General features: G+C 46.1%; 1 protein-coding gene across 3 annotated transcripts; it reads left to right on the top strand.

Moving 5' to 3' along the window:
- Nucleotides 1-5,202: 5,202 nt before the first annotated feature.
- Nucleotides 5,203-17,790, top strand: LOC149320395 (uncharacterized). 3 transcript variants are annotated; one of them, XM_089500855.1, is made up of 6 exons: nt 5,203-5,265; nt 7,175-7,692; nt 8,597-8,717; nt 11,202-11,272; nt 12,716-12,842; nt 15,957-17,790. In XM_089500855.1, exons 2-6 carry the CDS (start codon nt 7,276-7,278, stop codon nt 17,543-17,545), a joined length of 2,325 nt encoding a protein of 774 aa, XP_089356981.1. In that variant the 5' UTR covers nt 5,203-5,265; nt 7,175-7,275; the 3' UTR covers nt 17,546-17,790. The 3 variants fall into 3 exon arrangements, with proteins under 3 accessions (XP_089356981.1, XP_089356982.1, XP_089356980.1); XM_089500856.1 differs by lacking the exon at nt 5,203-5,265 and adding an exon at nt 5,356-5,695 and having other exon boundaries at nt 15,960-17,790; XM_089500854.1 differs by lacking the exon at nt 5,203-5,265 and adding an exon at nt 5,356-5,695.
- The last annotated feature ends 469 nt before the right edge of the window (nt 17,791-18,259 follow it).

The following is an 18,259-nucleotide window of genomic DNA, read 5'->3' as shown; positions in this document are numbered from 1 at the left end:
ACCAGTGGGGTCCCACAGGGCTCTGTCCTGGAGCCAAGGACCCTCCCAACTCTATGATTCTTGATTGTATAATTATATTATTCTAATTTAGGGGGCATTTATTCCTTTATTTCCCTGGGCACTTCTCTCCCCCCCAGTTATACCGGAGCATGAAAACCCTTGGGCAAATCACACTCTCTCAGCCTCAGAGTGGCCATGGCAACCCCTACCCCCATAAAAAACCCCAAAAGCACACCAAGGAAACCCTGTGACCAGTCCCCCCCCCCCCAGAGTCAGCAAGATTCAAAAATGACTGGCAGGGTCCACAACAACAACAAAGACCACCACCACATTTCCCGTTTGAAGACAATGAAAATCAGACTAGGGCTACTAAAGAAAAGGGTTGGGGGAAGCGGGGAGGCAGGGAGGGAGGTCGCTTGTAAAGTGTATTCCTTCCATTGGGCGTTTTATTCATTTAGGTGTTTATTTCTGTACCCCCCCCCCCCCAATAATCCATTCCTTTCCCTGGACCCTCCCTCTTTCTTTCTTTCTTTCTGGTCAAAGGAGAGCTTTGGAGGCAGGAAAGCAAGAAAGAGGCACCCCTCCCTCCCCCCCAAAGTCCTCCAACCACCGAGTTCTGCTTCCTAGAGAGGCAGGAAGTGCTAATGAGGGGAAGGAGGAAGAGTGAGAGGCACACTCTGATCTCATCATTTCCGGTGCGGGGGATCTTGAGTTCCTTTGGCGGGAAAAGGGAGGCGTTTAGGGGAAGAGGAGGAAGGGAAGGGGTTTGGAGGGACGCCATCTTGTCTTCTTGGGAAGGAAGGAGCCTCTGGGGCCTCAGCGGAAGAATGAGTAGAGAGGACAGAGCCCCTGATTTTGAGAGATTGCTGAGGTTACTGGAAGTCAGCCAGTTCTTGAAGTTTGTGTTGCCTCAGTAGCTTGTTTTGGGGTCTTTGTGAACCTTTATATCATTGGTTCCCTACTGGATATTTACACAAAGAAGCAAACTTTAGGTCAAAGGATGGCGCTGAAGTCCCAATCCTGCTGCATTGTTGGCATCACCAGAGCCCAGCTGATCCCTGAAGACCCCCTTTCCTTGACTTCCCGCCCCTGGGTCCTTTATGACATCACAGTGCAAAGGCCTTAGAGGACTTGCTTGCCTGGCTGGGCTTCAGAGCAGTTCAGGCCATTTGGAGGACTGGAGGCACAGTCAGAGCCTGGCCATTTGAAGATCAGCTTTTCCCAGCCTCTGGGTAAGCAAAAGAGACTTCAGTGGGGCTCTTTACAGATCAACCTCCATTCCTTCCTCTCCCCCCCCCCCCCCCCAAAGATGGATTTCTTCCTTCTTTGGCAGCCCAGACTAACATAAAGCAATGCTGCTCTTCCCTGAGTAGCCTCTGCCCGCTCCTTAGCCTGTAAGGGTTTCTTCTCTGCACTTTCCAAAAGAATACGAGATCTTTTTTAAAAAATTAAAATAAATAAAAGCATTTTGGGGGGAGAGGGGACTATGCTGGCATATAAACTCTCCCCCATACCTGCATGCACCAGACCACCTTCCCATCTCTCACTGTCCAAATGCTGCCCTTTCATCTCTTCTTTCTCCTGTCTCCTCTCTGCACCAGCCTCCTCATTCTCCCCCTTGAGGATCCAAAAAACACTAGCCTTAGATTTCTGGTACACTGCCCTTTCTTCCTCCTCAACTGGGTCTTCTGGGTGGGTGGGTGGGTGAGGGAGTGAGTTATGACATCTACCTGCTCTTCGTCAGATTCATCCAGCAGATGACTTATGACAGGGTCAGGATAAGGATCCTTCAGTTTAGCCTACTTGGTTTTAGCTGGATGGCAGAAGCAGAGCAGAATGGAGGGTGAACCCTAGTATCACAGCTACTGGGGGGGAGGAGGAAGCTAAGTAAATTCATAGACCCTGCAGAGACCCAGTGTGGCGTAGTGGTTTGAATGTAGTACTACAGCTCTGGAAATCAGAGTTCAATTCCCAGCTAAGCTATGAAACTCACTGGATGACCTTGGACAAGTCACATGCTCTCAGCCTCAGAGGAAGGCAATGGCAAACCACCTCTGAACAAATCTTGCCAAGAACACCCCATGATAGGGCTGCCCTAAATTGGGAATGACTTGAAGGCACACAACAACAACAACAACAACAGAGTAGCAACAAACAGATTAGGTCTTGCAAACTGTATCAATCTGCTGCTCTCCCAGCTGAGCTGGGAACTTGAACCCCTTTCCTCTTGCCTGGAAATGAGCCACCCCAAAACTGGAGAACAGGCATCCTTGTCTCCTGCCTGGAGGTGACCCATGGATCTGGGAAACACAAGGCCAGGCCCTGACATCTGGCAACCCCTCCCTCTAGACATCAGTCAGGGTGGGCCTCCAATTGCAGACAGCCTTGAGACTACTTCCAGGGTCATACAGGAACCCTTTCCTCACTTGGAGGACCTTCCTAGCACTGATGCTCCAATGGCAAGGAGCCCTGCAGAGAACAATGGCATCTCCTGGCAACAAGGAGGCAGCAGGGGAAGGACTTGGGAGGAATTAAGTTTTGTATGCACTTACCATATATACTCAACGATAAATTGAGAAATGTATGCCCCAAAAATTGACCCTAAAATTTGGGGTACACCAGTAGTGCTTGGAAAGGTCCTGAAGCAAGCAAGCCTGATGCCCCCAATCTCCATTTAACACCAATTCCTTCCTCCAATCTGTTTTGCAAAACCTTGCTTCCTATGGGAAAAGCTCCCCATCTAAAAACACTTGCTTCTCTCTCTGGTCCGTTTTGCAAGACCTTGCTTCCTATGGGGAAAAACCGCTCCATTTCAATCCACTTGCTTCCTTTCTCAATCCGATGTAAAACTCCAGCACCTGGAAATTGGTTGGGAGAGGTCCAGAAGGAGAAGGAGGGATGGAAGTGGTATTTCCCCCTTATAGCCCTCTAAGTTTTACCCTCAACTTATTCACAAGTTATATCAACATCCAGGATTTTGACCCTGAACCTTTCCCCAACTTATACATGAGGTCAACTTGTACATTAGTATACAGTGGGCCCTTGGTATACGCGGAGAATGCGTTCCAGACCTCCCCCCCACGCATACCAAAATCCACGTATGCTCAAGTCCCATTTGTTCCCAATGGCAGTGCACATGCACGCGCACCACCATTGGGAACAAAAGTCACTGGCCTCCCCTCCTCTCCTCGCTTTCCTCCCTCGCTTCCCTCCTCCCTGCAACCCTCCCTCCCATTCCCTATCTCTTACTTACCTTTCGGGCCGAGTGCTGGTGCTGGAGGCCTGGGAGGCCTCTGGTGCAGCTGCTTGGCTTCCTAGCCGCCGCAGCCGCTGTGGGAAAAGCCAGCTGGTGGCAGCAGCGGCAGAGGTCAAACCTTGGCCTCCTTGCTGCCGCTGTGGAAGGGCCCGATGGCAGTGTTGGAGGCCTCTTGGCCCCAACAGCACCATCATCGGGCCTTTCCCACGGCGGTGGCGAGGAGGCAGAGCCACCACACACCGGAGGTCTCTAAGGCCTCCTGTGCTGGCACCTGGCCTCCTGGAGCCTCCGCTGCCAAAGAAGGGCTGGATACCGGTGTTGGGACCAAGAGGCCCCCCAGCACTGACACCCGGCCCTTCCGTGGCAGCGGGCGAGGAAGCCGAGTGGCAGTGCGGGAGGCCTTGAAGGCCTCTGGCGCTGCTGCGCTCTGCCTCCTCACCACTGCCGCAGGAAAGACCTGGCGGCGGCGGCAGCAGTCCAGAGCGCAGCAGCGCCAGAGGCCTTCAAGGCCTCCCACACCGTCCCCAAGTGTCCTCGCCACCGCAACTGCAGAAGGCCCGGGTGTTGGTGCTGGGGGCCTCTTGGCTGCCAACACCAGTATCTGCCCCTTCCGCAGAGGCGTTGAGGAGGCCGGGTTCCGGCACTGGAGGCCTTAAAGGCCTCCTGCACTACCACTCGGCCTCCTCACCACGTCCATGGAAGGGCTGGGTGTCGGTGCTGGGGGCCTCTTGGCCTCCAGTACTGCCACCCGGCTTTTCCAGCGTTGGCGGCAAGGAGGTCAAGCGGCCATGCCAGAGGCCTCCAGGCCCAAAAGGTAAATAAGAGGGAGGGAAGGGAGGGAGGGAGGGAAGCGAGGAGAGGAGGGGAGAAGGAAATTGTCCCCAATGGCGCATTAGGGACAACTTCCCGGTTTGCCATCTGCGGATGCTCAAATCTGCATATAAGAAGGGCCAACTGTATAGGGTAAGTTGAAGAGAAGACACAAACAAAGAGGCCTGTGTGATTAGTGTTATTTTAAAAACCATGGCTGAACTGTGGGTCTTTTCATTCCTGCATGCCAATGAAGAAGATCCTAAAATCACACAGATGCTGCTAAGATAGAAAAAAGGATTAGGCCATGATCTGCTTCTCATGGTCCTTAGACAGGATAGACACACTATCATCACTTATTTATGTTGTGCCATCAGTATACATAGTACCTTACAAGTAAAAGAACAACAAAAACTAGCCAGAACTGCTAAAGGCATATAATCATATATATTTATACAGACAGAGAGAGAGGAAGGAAGAAGCACCAACAAATATAAAACTATGCAGTACAATAGTTAAAAATAAATTACTGTATATAGATAGAACTACAAAAAGGCTCAGATCCCTATAGAGTCGGCAAGGGAGGAGAGAGCAGATGCTCAGATTCCTAGAGAGTGTTCCTCTAAGGGAGGATAGAGCAGAAGGCTCAGATTCCTAGATAGTCCTACTCCAAGGGGAGAGAGAGCAGAGGCTCAGATTTCTAGAGAGTCCTCCTCCAAGGGGAGAGAGAGCAGAAGCTCAGATTCCTAGAGAGTCCTCCTCCAAGGGGAGAGAGAGCAGAAGCTCAGATTCCTAGAGAGTGTTCCTAGTCTAAAGGCTATAGCAAAAGGCTCAGATTCCTAGAGAGTCTTCCTCAAAGGGAGGATAGAGCAGAGGGCTCAGATTCCTAGAGAGTCCTCCTCCAAGGGGAGAGAGAGCAGAGGCTCAGATTCCTAGAGAGTCCTCCTCCAAGGGGAGAGAGAGCAGAAGCTCAGATTCCTAGAGAGTGTTCCTAGTCTAAAGGCTATAGCAAAAGGCTCAGATTCCTAGAGAGTCTTCCTCAAAGGGAGGATAGAGCAGAGGGCTCAGATTCCTAGAGAGTCTTCCTTCAAGGGGAGAGAGAGCGGAGGGATCAGATTTCTAGAGAGGCAAGGAATGTTTGGAAAGATCAGGAGCTGGGAAAGGGAGGAGAGGAAGAGGTCCAGTGGGAGAAGGAGGTGGTAAGGGGCGGGGGCACATTTGGGGGGGGGTGCCCTAAATATGACTTTGTGGGGGGGGGGGAGACCTTTCTGGTCTCCCAGCTGGGGAGAAGAGCGATCCCAGTTCCTATCTTCCCCTTAGGAAGGGAGACCCTACTTCCCTCCTTTCTCTTGGTAAAGCCCTCTTCCCTACCCTGAAAACAGGTCTTCCCATGATGGAAGGAGAGGGAAGTTGGCTAAGAGGGAGAAGTTGAAGGAGACCCTTGTGTGTGTGGGGGGGGGGGGGAGGAGGCAGTGGAGTTTTCTTGGTAGGAGCATCTTCAAGGAATGGAAGGAGCTGGAAAAGGTTCTCTGGGAGGGAGGGAGAGAAACAGCACCCCCCTTCAAGGGGTCTAAAGGACAAAAGCTCTGCTCCCTAGAGAGGCTGGAAGGGGGGGGACTGCATTTCAGGGTAAGACGGCCCCCCTCTGCTTTTTCTTCCTGGGACTGCATGATGGGTTTTTCTTCCTTCCTATTCACAAGGAGATCCAGAGAAGCTCTTTTGGGTTTCCCTACATGAGTGATGGGAGCCCCACACCTGAGCTCTGGGGAGAAGAGAAAGAATTACCTCCTTCTTTCCTCCCTCTTGACCCCTCTTTCCCCCCAGGGATGGCCAGGTGCCATGCAATGAAAGGCACACCCCTTAATCTTCTTGCCAAGCTCTCTTTTCCTCTTTTTCCTTAAGTGGCCTCAAAACTATTGGCTCTGTTCCTTCAAGGAGGCTCTTAGCTCTGGGAGTCAGAAACTGAGGTGCGTTACAGATTGCTGAGAAGCAGCGGTCTGCTGCCGCCACCGGTTGCAGCGTCTGGGAACCGCTGCAGCCAAACGGCGAGGTTCCCGGATGCTGCCAAGAAGGAGTGTGAAAATCGTGCTCCTTCTTGCGGCCCGGAAGAGACACCACAAGGCACTAGTCGTGCACTTCCGCCATGCAATGTCAAAATGGCGGTGGCCATGTGGAACGGCTGCCACCATTTGTTACAGACTCTGTCCGTAATAGGAGTAGGGGCGTCTAGAAGAGACGCCCCTTTTTCAAACTGGGACGTCCTGAGGATGTCCGAAATGGCAGTCCGTAACCCGCCTGAGCCTCCTTCTATTGAGGCAGGGCACCTGATGAAATGAGTGGGAGCTTCAATGAGATTTCAGTGAATATAGAATGTAGGATAATAGGATAAATATGATGGAATTATATATTATATACTTTTGTCTGCCTTCAAGTCCTATCTGACTTATGTTGACACTGACTTATAATGATCACCCGGTGGGTTTCCATGGCTGAGCAAGAAATCAAAGCCCTATTTCCAGAGTTGTAGTCCAACACTCAAACCACTACTCCATACTGGTTCTAGATATTATACGCGGTATAAAATATAATATTGAATGTTAAGCGTGATAATAGCATACTGTACTGTTTTTGTTTTCATTAGATATGATTTTAAATGGCTATTCACAGTATTGATGCTTTTCATGCTATTGATGCTGGCTCTCCAGTGAAAAAACTCAACCTGCCTTTCCTTCAGGGAAGAGACCTGTTTGCTATTGGAAGCCTCACAAATTTCTTCTTCCCTATGTGTATGTGTGTGCCTTCAAGTTACTTGTCAACTTGTGGTGACCCCATGAACTTCATAGGGTTTTATTAGCCAAAGTACTCTCAGAGATGGTTTTGCCAATTCCTTCCTCTGAAATAGAGCCTATAGCACTTGGTATTTGTTGGTGATCTCCCATCCAAGTACTAACCAGGGCTGACCCTGCTTAACCTCCAAGATCAGAGGGGACTAGGGTACTTGGACTGGGGTAATAATTCTTAACACAACAAGATACATTGATGGTGTTCTGTACATTGATGGTGCTACCTGATCTTATCTATACTAACAACAATGTATTGGCTTTACAGGTGTTTCAGCAGAGCATCTTAGGGACATCTTTGCCCTGAGATGGACTGAGGAGGAATAATTTTGATCCTGTTTGTAGTTTTATTGGTGTAATACAACATAAATGGATAAATCAGATGCAGCTGGCCCTAATGGAGAAAGAGGCTCTGATGACCTCAGTGCTGAGAGCAGCGAGGAATTCTGGGAGAGGACAGTCCAAAGGTCCCTGGGAGAGAAGCTTGCCAGCTCTGAGATGCAGTGCCAACACTTCAGACACTTGTCCTATGAGGAGGGCGAGGGCCCCCGAGAAGTTTGCAGCCAACTCCACCATCTCTGCCGTCAGTGGCTAAAGCCAGAGCGATGCACAAAAAATGAGATCCTGGACCTGGTGATCTTGGAGCAGTTCCTGACCATCCTGCCCCCAGAGATGAAGAACTGGGTCAGAGAATGTGGGGCAGAGACCTGTTCCCAGGCAGTGGCCTTGGCAGAAGGTTTCCTCCTGAGTCAGGCAGAGGCAGAGAAGAAGCAGAAAGAGCCACAGGTGAGAGCTTTTCCTTCTGGGTCCAAGGTGAGAAGAATCTGGCTCTAGGCTGCCTTTTTTGAGTCTCTGATGACTTCAGGAATAAAGGCTGAAATATGGTGTTGCCAGATTTAGCTTTGATCAGGAGGAGTGTGGGGAGTATCTGCTTTCTGATAAAGTGGAATCTCAGTCCCTGAAGCATCTCAAAAGAGTGATTATGTTTTAAAACCCTGGCTCCCCGTGTGCCAGGTTTTAAAGAAAGTGTCAGGTTTCCCTGCTGGCATTGCCAGACATCCTTACTTTCACCCGTGGTGACTCAAATGTCAGAGTCTGGCCCTGATGTGTTCAGAGTCAGAATGGACTTTCACCCACTCCAGCAAGTAGCCAGTTTTTGCTCTAAAGGGTGAAACACTTAGCATTGCTGACATTTTTCATGTTAATTTTATTCCAAAGTCAAGATAACAAATTATTAGCAATAGCATTGTGCCCACAGAGTATACAGGTAGGTATATCTATACAGTAGCAGTTGGTTTTCATGTTTGTTTCAACATTTGTCTGTTTCATTTCTTCCTTATACATCCATACACATACACACACATGTTCTTGAATTCCATTATAAATCAAAGCAGAGTTTTCCAGAATTTAAGATGTTCTTGCTATGGGCTCCATGGAATTGTTTATGTTTCGGCACATAAAATAAATGTATACCAAGTATTAACACAAGTGTCATTCTGTATCCACCTTTTTGAACTCTTATTTTATATGTCACTTTTTCAAGTTGGTCTTATGTGCTGCTGGCTTTTTACTAGCTTAAATTGTGGGTGGAAATCTCATACCACACAAGCCCAAACCCCTTCCCCAAAGACCTTTGCTATTTTCTCATTCTCTAAATTCCATGTCTTTTGAATCCTGACTGCTGTTACAGAACCTCTTGTCGGAAGTCCACTCTGAATTCCTTGTGGCGGAGAAGCTTCCATTGGATCCCAGGCAGAGTCCCCAACGGAGAGTGATCAAGCAGGAATGTGATGGAGCGGGCCTCTTGCAAGGTAAGGATGCCTCTTTGTTTGTTGTTGTTTCTTCAAGTCATTTCCAGCTTATGGCAAACTAAAGCTTTACAGGATTTTTTTTGGCCAGATTTGTTTAGAGGAGGTTTTCCCTTGCCTTCCTCTGAGGCTCAGAGACTGTGGCTTGCCCAAGGTCACCCAGGAAGTTTCCATGGCAGAGAGGGAATTCGAACCTTGGTCCCTAGAATTGTAGCCTAGCACTGAAACTACTGTAGCATGCTGGCTCTAATTTCCCCAATGAAAGATGTTGGCTGTCTTGGTCTGATGCAGGACATCTATATTCAGCTCATGACTGTGGAAGTAGAATTATGCATGCTAGATGCATCTGTAGATGTGCATTTTATTGTAAAAAGATTGCCATTCCACACCAGGGATGTGTAGTATGTTTGTTCAGTGCGTATCTCCACAAGCAGAGAGTTATCCTCTCCACCTTGGATGTAGAATTTTAGTACATTTTTGTTCATTCTCATTTCATAAGCACACACACTTGTACACACACACTAGTACACACACACTTGTACACACACACACACACACACACACATATACATATGATTTTACAGAAACAAACAAAACCAGCAAAGAAGGAGGTGCTTTGAATTTGTTACTTAACTATCCAGCTAAATAATCTCCAGCTGAAACAATGGGGCGGCCTTTGGGGCGGCCTGTTCCCGCCCCTTTCCCCGCCAGATCGGGGCTTCAGCTGCCACAGTGGCAGCCTCTGAGGCCCCGATCCACTGCTTTCCAGGCCGCGGGGAAGCGACAAAAGGCCGCTTCCCCGCGGCCTGGAAAGGGGTGTCCTTGGGGCTTCATGCCCCAAGGACACCCAATGGTGGCAGGGACAAACAGAAAGGGGCCGCTTGGCCCCTTTCTGCTTTGCGTTGCTGGCGCAGCCATCTAAAGACTGAGCCCAGCGACGCAAAGTTGGAAGGAGCTCCTTCCAGCGACGCAGAAAGGGCACCCCAGGCGCCCTCGAGCAGCGCGAAGACGTCACTTCTGCACCGCTCCGTTTGGAAGCGGCGTGGGCGTGGGCGTCCCTAGTATGTAGCTGGTACGTACTTTGCGCGCGTCTGTAACACACCAAGAACAACTATAATATCTTTTGAAAAAGAAACATGTGAGGAAGTTATGTATTTTCATTTGCATAACTAATAAACTCTCATGGGGTTGCATTCAATTTGGAGTGATCTTGGTTGTCTCTAGCAACCCTTCCTCTTTCAGTTAATTTTTCTGTGAGTGTGATGTTCCATAGCTTTGTGTTCTTATCCATATCTGGACTTTGCTCCTGTCAACTCAAGGCCATTTCATCCTCACAACAACCACCCTGCAAGGTAGGTCAGTGTATGTAGAAATAACAAATACATTTCTATGCTGCTTATTGATGTACTCAGCAGTTTACAAAGTGTAAGCTAATTGCCCCCAACAAGCTGGATACTCATTTTAGCGACCTATGGAAGGATAAATAAATAAAAATAAAACTTTAATTTATATCCCACTTTTTGTTTCCACAATCAAAGCAGCATACAATCTTAAAAAAATACAATATATACAATTCCCCCCCTTAAAAAAGGATTAAACAATTCCATCCATTATAATTACAGACAATAAAAATCTAAAAACAACACTACAATAATAAAATAACGGTGGGCAGAGTCTTTGCTTGTATATGACTGTGGGGGGGGGGGGGGCGTTACATGGCTGGGATCTATTCCGGGGAGGATGCTAGGCTGAGTTGATCTGGAGCCCCTGGCTGGTATTGAACTTACAGCCTTGTAGAGTAGGTGGTTAATGTCGGTTTTGCGGCTCAGTGGGAACTGGGACTGGATTTTCCCAATCTGATGTCCTAACCCCTGCATCACTATTTGTTTTGGTAGCTGTTTTGTGCCTTCAAATCGTTTCTGACTTATAGCAACTGCAAGGCAGCATGGTTTGAGTGTTAGACTGTGACAGTGGAGACCAGGGTTCGAATCCCTGCTCGTGTATACATTTTATTGGCTTATTACTGCCTTTCAGGGATTTCTGTGGAAACAGTGGGACATAGTTGCCTGATGTGCTTGCAGAACCACATACTGTCCATTCAGTTGTATGTTTGGTGCAAACAATGTCTTCTCTTTTAAAATTCATTTATAATGATGGCATTCTAAAATGTGGTGGTAGTATTGCATGCTTCATGACATTATTGCTCCAGACACAGTGCTGCAACTAGACACTGAAAATGTGTACATTTTCTCCAGCCCTTTTTCACCACCCTTTCAATGAATATGCTGCTAAAATAATTTCAGCTGTGCAGAGGACAAAAAGGAAATGGGGGCCGGGTGGGCATAACATGACTTTGTAAAATGGACTGTCTTTTCAGACGCTTTGTTAACGGAGGTAGACCTGTACGTCCTTTGTTTAAGACTAGAATAGTAATCTCTGACGCAAGGTGATGTGACCAGCTTTTCCCCATGTTGGTCTCTCCTACAGAATCTGGAATGATCCTACCAACAAGGACTCAGTTGCCTATTCCTCTTTGTGGTGGACCAGAACTAGATCAGGTAAGGAAAAGGAATCCTGGAACAAGAGGACTGGAGCAGTCTGGGTTCCCAGATCACATGCCTTTCAGTTCTATGTGAGAATTTGCACTTTGTTTTGGGTTTAATTGTAATTTTTTTTATCTTTCCAATAGATAGGTTTAATTGTAAAAATTTACCGATTTCTTCTGTTCCTAATGGAGAGAAGTTGAGATATGAAAAACAATGATAGAGAAATCCAGACCTTTTTATCTATATTGGTCCAGAAGTTTGGGGGCTTACCTCTGAAATGTCTAGGTTTGAATGCCTGTGTCTTCAGCCTTATTATTGTTGAATTAGAGTTGTGCTCCTTTTTCTCTCAGCTTTTTCTTAGGCCTGTTACAGACTGCCAAAATAAAGCTGCTTCGGGTCTCTTTGGAGGTATGCTATTTAAATGATGCATGCATCCTAAGAATCCGGAAGCTGCACCAAAGCTGCACTCCAGTGCTTAGGAATGGAGTGTGGCTTTGGCGCGACCTCCAGACTCTTAGGACCCATGCATCATTTAAATAGCATACCTCCAAAGAGACCCGAAGCAGCTTTATTTTGGCAGTCTATAACAGACCTTAGACATACAACACACTCCCTCAGAGAGTGGTGGAGTCTCCTTCTTTGGAGGTGTTTAAATAAAAGCTGGATAGCCATCTGCCAGGGGTGTTTTGACTGTGTATTTTGGCATGGCAGGGGTTGGATTGGGTGGCCCTTCAGCTCTCTTAATCTAAATACCCCCAACTTGTCAACATCCTTTTTGATCTGAAGTTGAGAAGAAAGGGGGAAATGGGAGGAGAAGAAAGAAACTGGGACATTTTAAAATCCACTTGAAAAGTGAGACAAAAGAGGATTAATTGGCATGGTCCTTACCAAATTGGCAAAGTTGGAGGATATGCCATAAAACTCCACAACCCTACCCCAAAACTGAAAAAAAAAAATAACAAACAAAAACACCAGCTGGAAATTGGCTAACATGGCAGTTTAAAGTAACCCAGTATCATCTGCTCTGGCATGCTGAAATGCACATTTTTGGCCTGCCCACCCCATCTGCAGTTGCCTACCCCTGGATAAAATTCTGCAGTGTAAGACCTTTAACATTTTGTTCCTCAGTTGTGGTGTAATGTTTCTTTGAGGCCTTTTACTGAAGCTGTAGACTATGTCATGGGCTGAGGCTCCTGCATTTGTCAGACCTCGTACATGATAATAATAATAAAATAAATTGTTTATTTATAGCCCGCCTTTCCTTGAGATCAAGGCGGGTTACAACATCTTGGGAACAGCAAATGCTCTTGCTATGTTGTGTTTGTGGAGGAATCAGTCTCACCTTGGCTGCCTTTGGAGCTGTATCAGCCTGTGAATTCACTTTATTCTAATTGCCACAACTGGCAGCCATCTTGATGTCCAGAGTGAGCAAGAACCTTTGTCTTCTGTCTCTAGGGTCTGGTGACTTTTGAGGCTGTGGCTGTGTCTTTCTCCCCAGAGGAGTGGGTCCTGCTGGATGCTGACCAGAGAGCCCTGCACAGGCAGATCACAACAGAGATTCATGGGATCATGGCCTCTTTTGGTAAGGCTCTCTCTTTCCCTAGATGATTATGTCTTCTCTTTTAACATTCATTTATAATGATGGCATTAACAGTGCAAATACGTTGAAGCGGGTCCTGATTCAGCCCAAATGGGAAAGGGATGAGCCCTGTATATGCGGATCATGAAGAAAACCTGTGAGATTATGGGCTGACTTGGTAAGACTCTCTTGTTTGCTTGTTGATTAACATTTCCATTCTAAAGTGTGGTGGTGGGATTGGGTGCTTCTGTGAAGCAAGAAACTATGCTGACAGTAGCACAACTGATAGTAGGGTCTCCTAAGACAGACAGACTTTTGCTGAAGAAGCAGACAAAATGTGCCAAGAACTAGTGGGCAGCAGCAATAATGTGTATGGATAGGTGACACCGATGGAGGCTCTCTCCAAGACTGAAGAGAGAGGACAAGTATGAGTAGTACTGTGTCTAATGATGCAACTGGACTCAAGATTAAAGGACATTCAGCTGTTGGCCTGCACAGAGATGAAAGAAAAGTCCCAAGCTGCACAATATCAGTAGGAAAAGAGGGAGGCCACAATTACAGGTGGACTGATTCAATCCAGGAAGCCACAGCCCTGAGTTTGCAAGATCCTGCAGGGCAGTTGATGGCTTGAGATTTTGAGATCTGAGCCCTTCACCATTTTGGTTGATTTCCTCTGGACATGGTCCAGCTCCTCAACATCCTTTTTGAATTGTGGTACCCAGAACTGGACAGAGTATTCTAGGTGAGACCTGACCAAGACAGAATAGAGTGGCACTATTATTTTCCTTGATCTAGACACTATACTCCTATTGATGCAGCCTAGATTCACATTGGCCTTTTTAGCTGTCACATCACACTTTTGACTTATGCTCAACTTTTGATTTACTAGGACTCCTAGATCCTTTTCAATGTAATTATTATTATTATTATTCTTTATTTATAGCCCACCAATCAGAAGGAATCCAGCGGATTACAGCAATAAAAATACAGAGAATACAATACAATAAAATAGAATAAAATAAGATAAAAGAGAGCAATTTAAGTCACAGAATTCACAGCTAGACCTGATGGAATTGGGCCTGTCTTTTTCACTCCCTCCCAGGTCTGATGACAGTTGGCACAAAGGGAGGGCTCTTCTTCTTGAGGCAGTATTGTTAAGACAAGTGCTACCCATCCTATGTCTATATGTCCTCTGGAGGATGTAGGGGACATTTATGCCCCTTTTGGGGGGGGGATCCTTCTGGGTCATTTTTTGCCCAGAAGAAGCTTTCTTTTCTTTTTTTAAAAGGAATTTAAAACAGGAAATTAAAAAAGAAAGAAAAAAACTTCTCCTTAGTTCCTCCTTGACATCAAATGCCCCAAGGGGGCCTGAAAGTATTGTGTAAGTGCTTCCCATACTGCCTTATAGAGCATTTCGGACAATTTTTTTATAGTGTGTTGGTGCTTCACCTCTCTGAGATCTCCTGGAAAGATGAATATAGATCCTTAGGCTCCCACTGTAACTCATCCTTGCTTTGTAGATTATGCATGTTTTTTTAATACACTGTAGTAAAAGAACCAGGTGGGGAGAGAAGGAAAGCCAGAAATTGGGGAGAAAAGGTTTCTAGCATGGTTGTTTTAAAAATCAAATCAGTTCCTTGTCGCAAAAAAAGCAAATATTTGGATATTCACACACACACACAGAGGGGCTGTCAGGTATCCAGTATTGTAAGAGAAGTCCCATGTTTAAAGCTTAGAAAGCTTGTCCCTTATAGGGCTGACAAGTGACTCTTATTATAAGGAGTGTTCCCTGCTTGGCAGCCTAAAATCGTTTCCTTTTTGGTGCTAGAATTTGCAAAATAGCAGGAAGGGACAGAGAGTAAATTAATGACATCCAGGATTAAGTGCTCTACCTAAATACCAAATTAAATTATTGATTTTAGTTAACTTAGGTAGTCATTTCTCTATACAAATTAAAGCATTGTCATAGATTACATGAGGCACATCAATAGCATGATATAGTGGTGAGAGGAAAGCAACCTCCAATTCTTGTATTTTGTTGTGTGAGCCCTTGATAAAGACAGAAATGTGTGCCTCATGTAATCTATGACAATGCTTTAATTTGTATAGAGAAATGACTACCTAAGTTAACTAAAATCAATAATTTAATTTGGTATTTAGGTAGAGCACTTAATCCTGGATGTCATGAATTTACTCTCTGTCCCTTCCTGCTATTTTGCAAATTCTAGCACCAAAACCAGGCCAGGCAGCCATGTGTGGCTTACAGAACACCTGTTTTCCACTCCTGCCCTAGATGCCCTGCATAGTCCAACAGGATCCATCTTTACTGAGCATGAAGCTCCACTGGACTTGGTTCAATCCCAACTCAGACAGGAAGCTCCCCTCATTCAGACTTTTCTCACAAATCCTACATTCTCAGCAGCCCTGCTGTGTGTGTCTGAGAGCAGATGCCCCTTGGAAGGCCTCAAACAAGAGAGGAAAGCAACAATCCAGGCGGCCAGATGTTTGCCCCCAGGTCATCATCTTCACATATTGAGCAGTTCCCTTGGCCTGTCATGACAGATACCATTATATTTTTTGTTGTAGCTCAAATAAAATTGGCATAGCAGGTGAAACAAAACTAAAATCAATAGCATGATATAGTGGTGTCAGGATGTAAAAACCCTAAGCATCTCATAATATGAAAAAATGAAAAGGCATTCACTCAGAGCATAAAAGAGCAGTGAGGGGAAATATAATGTTTGTTTGATTTATAAAGTGTGATCTCTGATATTTCTGTTGGAAGTTGACCATAGACTAATGGTGGAAGACCTCAAGAGGTGAACCCTCTAGGCATCTAGAGGTTCTCCAGCACAACTCTATGATTATCATCTCCCGAAGGGTGGTGGGACTGAGAAAGCCTTCCCTTGAAGATTGTAAGACTCAAGCAGGCCCTTATGAGAGATACAGGCATAAGATATGGGACCTAAAGGCGTAAGAAGAAGCATAGCATCTCTCCTTTTGTTCTGATAATTAATTTGTCTTTAAGATTGTTTGGCTTTAATCCATTTCCCATACTCTGAAATTCCTTTTCATACAAATTTGCAAATTATTATTTTTTGGTTTTCTTCTTCACAGCAGAAAACTGGAGGAAAAGATATGTATGTGTTAAGTATGGGAAGCGTTCTAAGCAAAACCCTGAAGTTAATAAGCAAGCTCAACATTCAGAAGAAGAAAATAATATCAGAAAGAAACCCTACAACCACAATATATCTGGGAAATGTTTTCCTCAAAATACGGCACTTGTGCCTTGCAAGAGGCTCCATGCTGTAAAAAAGCACTTTAGTTATGAAAATTCTGTGAAAGATTTTGATTATAAATTGTACAGCATGAACAACCATGAAGCCCACACAATAAGGAAACCACACAAATGCCGGAAGTGTGGGAAATGCTTTACATACCGTTTACTACTTATGGCACATTTGAAAGTGCACAGAGACCTAGTGAGCCACCAGATAAACCACACAGGAGAAAACCCCTATAAATGTCAGGAGTATGGCAAACGTTTTACTCAAAAGGCGTGGCTTATGGTACATCGGAGGGTGCATACAGGCAAGAAACCTTACAGATGTCAGGAGAATGGGAAAGGCTTTGGTCAAAAAGCAGGCCTTGTGAAGCAACACCACACAAGCAAGAAAACATATAAATGTGGGGAGTGTGGGAGAGGTTTTGCTTACAAGTCACAACTTGAAAGACACCAAAAAGTCCACACAGGAGACAAACCATACAAATGCCAGCAGTGTGGGAAAGGTTTTGCTCACAAGTCATGTCTTGAGAGACATCAGAAAGTCCACACAAGAGAGAAACCATATAAATGCCAGCAATGTGGGAAAGATTTTGCTTGCAAGTCATATCTTTTGGGACATCAGAGAGTCCACACAGGAGAGAAACCATACACATGCCAGTTGTGTGGGAAATGTTTTGCTCACAAGTCATCCCTTGTGACTCATCAGAGAATCCACACAGGAGAGAAACCATACAACTGCCAGCAGTGTGGGAAATGTTTTGCTCAGAAGTCATATCTTGACTATCACCTAAGAGTCCACACAGGAGAGAAACCGTACAAATGTGATCAGTGTGGGAAATGCTTTTTTCAGAAGTCGCACCTTCAGTATCACCTAAGAGTCCACACAGGAGAGAAACCATACAAATGCCAGCAATGTGGGAAATGTTTTGCTTGTCGGTCAATCCTTGTAACTCATCAAAAAGTCCACACGGGAGAAAAACCATACAAATGCTACCAGTGTGGGAATGGTTTTGCTCAGAAGTCACATCTTCTGGATCATCAGAGGGTCCACACAGGAGAGAAACCATACAGATGCCACCGGTGTGGAAAATGTTTTGCTCAGAGGTCATACCTAGAGTATCACCTAAGCGTTCACACAGGAGAGAAACCACACACATGCCAGCAGTGTGGGAAAGGTTTCGCTCACAAGTCATACCTTGAGAGACATCAGAGAGGCCATACAGGAGAGAAACCATACACATGCCAGGAATGTGGAAAAGCTTTTGCTCAAAAAGCAAACGTTGTGGATCACCAGAAACTCCATACAGGAGAGAAACCATACAAATGCCAGCAGTGTAGAAAATGTTTTGCTCGCAAGTCAAACCTTGAGAATCATCAGAGAATCCACATAGGAGAGAAACCACTCACATGCCTGCAGTGAGGAAAAGTTTTGCTTAGAATCACCCCTTGTGGCTTATCGGAAAGACCATACAGAAGAGAAATCACATTTTTCTCAGAATTCATACTTTTTGAGATATTAGGAATTCCATCCAGGAGACAAACTATACAGAGACCACAACACTGTGGGAAATGTTTTGCTCAACATTCCCTCCTTTTTAGGCATGAAGAAGTCCACATTAAAGAGAAACCATAGAAATACCAGCAGTGTGGAAAAGTTTTGCTTGAAGAGAGCCTTTATATATCATGATTGTTTCTTGTAATGCCTTATTAAAATCTCATTTGATTCTACAGTCCGTCCTCGCCTTACGCGGGGGATCCGTTCTGGATCCCTCCGCGTAAGGCGAATTCCGCCTATGCTCGAGCCCCATTGGAAACAATGGGGCTTGTGCGCGGTGGTGCGGGCGTGCGCAGGCGCAACAGACGCACGCACCCATTCAATTGAATGGGACGCGCCGCCCCGTGCGCGCCCCGCGGCTTGAGCGCGTATGCTCAAGGCCACGTAAGGCATGCCCGCATATGGTGTGGCTGCGCTGTATTTCTGCTTCAGAACTCTGTTGGAGGATAGGCAGACAGGGCACATTTATGGACTCCTGAGATGTTTACCTGATGAGATGTTCCTCTGTTATTTTTCTGTAGAAAACACATTTTTTGTTCCAGGTGGGAAGTTTGCACAGGTATATCACATACAGTCTGT

Source organism: Sceloporus occidentalis, unplaced genomic scaffold (genome assembly GCF_023333645.1).
Source record: "Sceloporus occidentalis isolate IW3139 unplaced genomic scaffold, rSceOcc1.0.p SCAF_1, whole genome shotgun sequence".
NCBI classification, from domain to species: domain Eukaryota; kingdom Metazoa; phylum Chordata; class Lepidosauria; order Squamata; family Phrynosomatidae; genus Sceloporus; species Sceloporus occidentalis.
The sequence above is the reverse complement of the archived record's forward strand: the minus strand, read 5'-3'. Positions and strand labels throughout refer to the sequence as shown.

Coding starts and splice junctions, on each gene's coding strand:
- LOC149320395 (XM_089500855.1), top strand. CDS start 7,276: ATGGATAAATCAGATGCAGCTGGCCCTAATGGAGAAAGAGGCTCTGAT. Junction 11,273..12,715: donor GTGGACCAGAACTAGATCAG/GTAAGGAAAAGG, acceptor TTCTGTCTCTAG/GGTCTGGTGACTTTTGAGGC. Junction 12,843..15,956: donor TGGGATCATGGCCTCTTTTG/GTAAGGCTCTCT, acceptor TCTTCTTCACAG/CAGAAAACTGGAGGAAAAGA.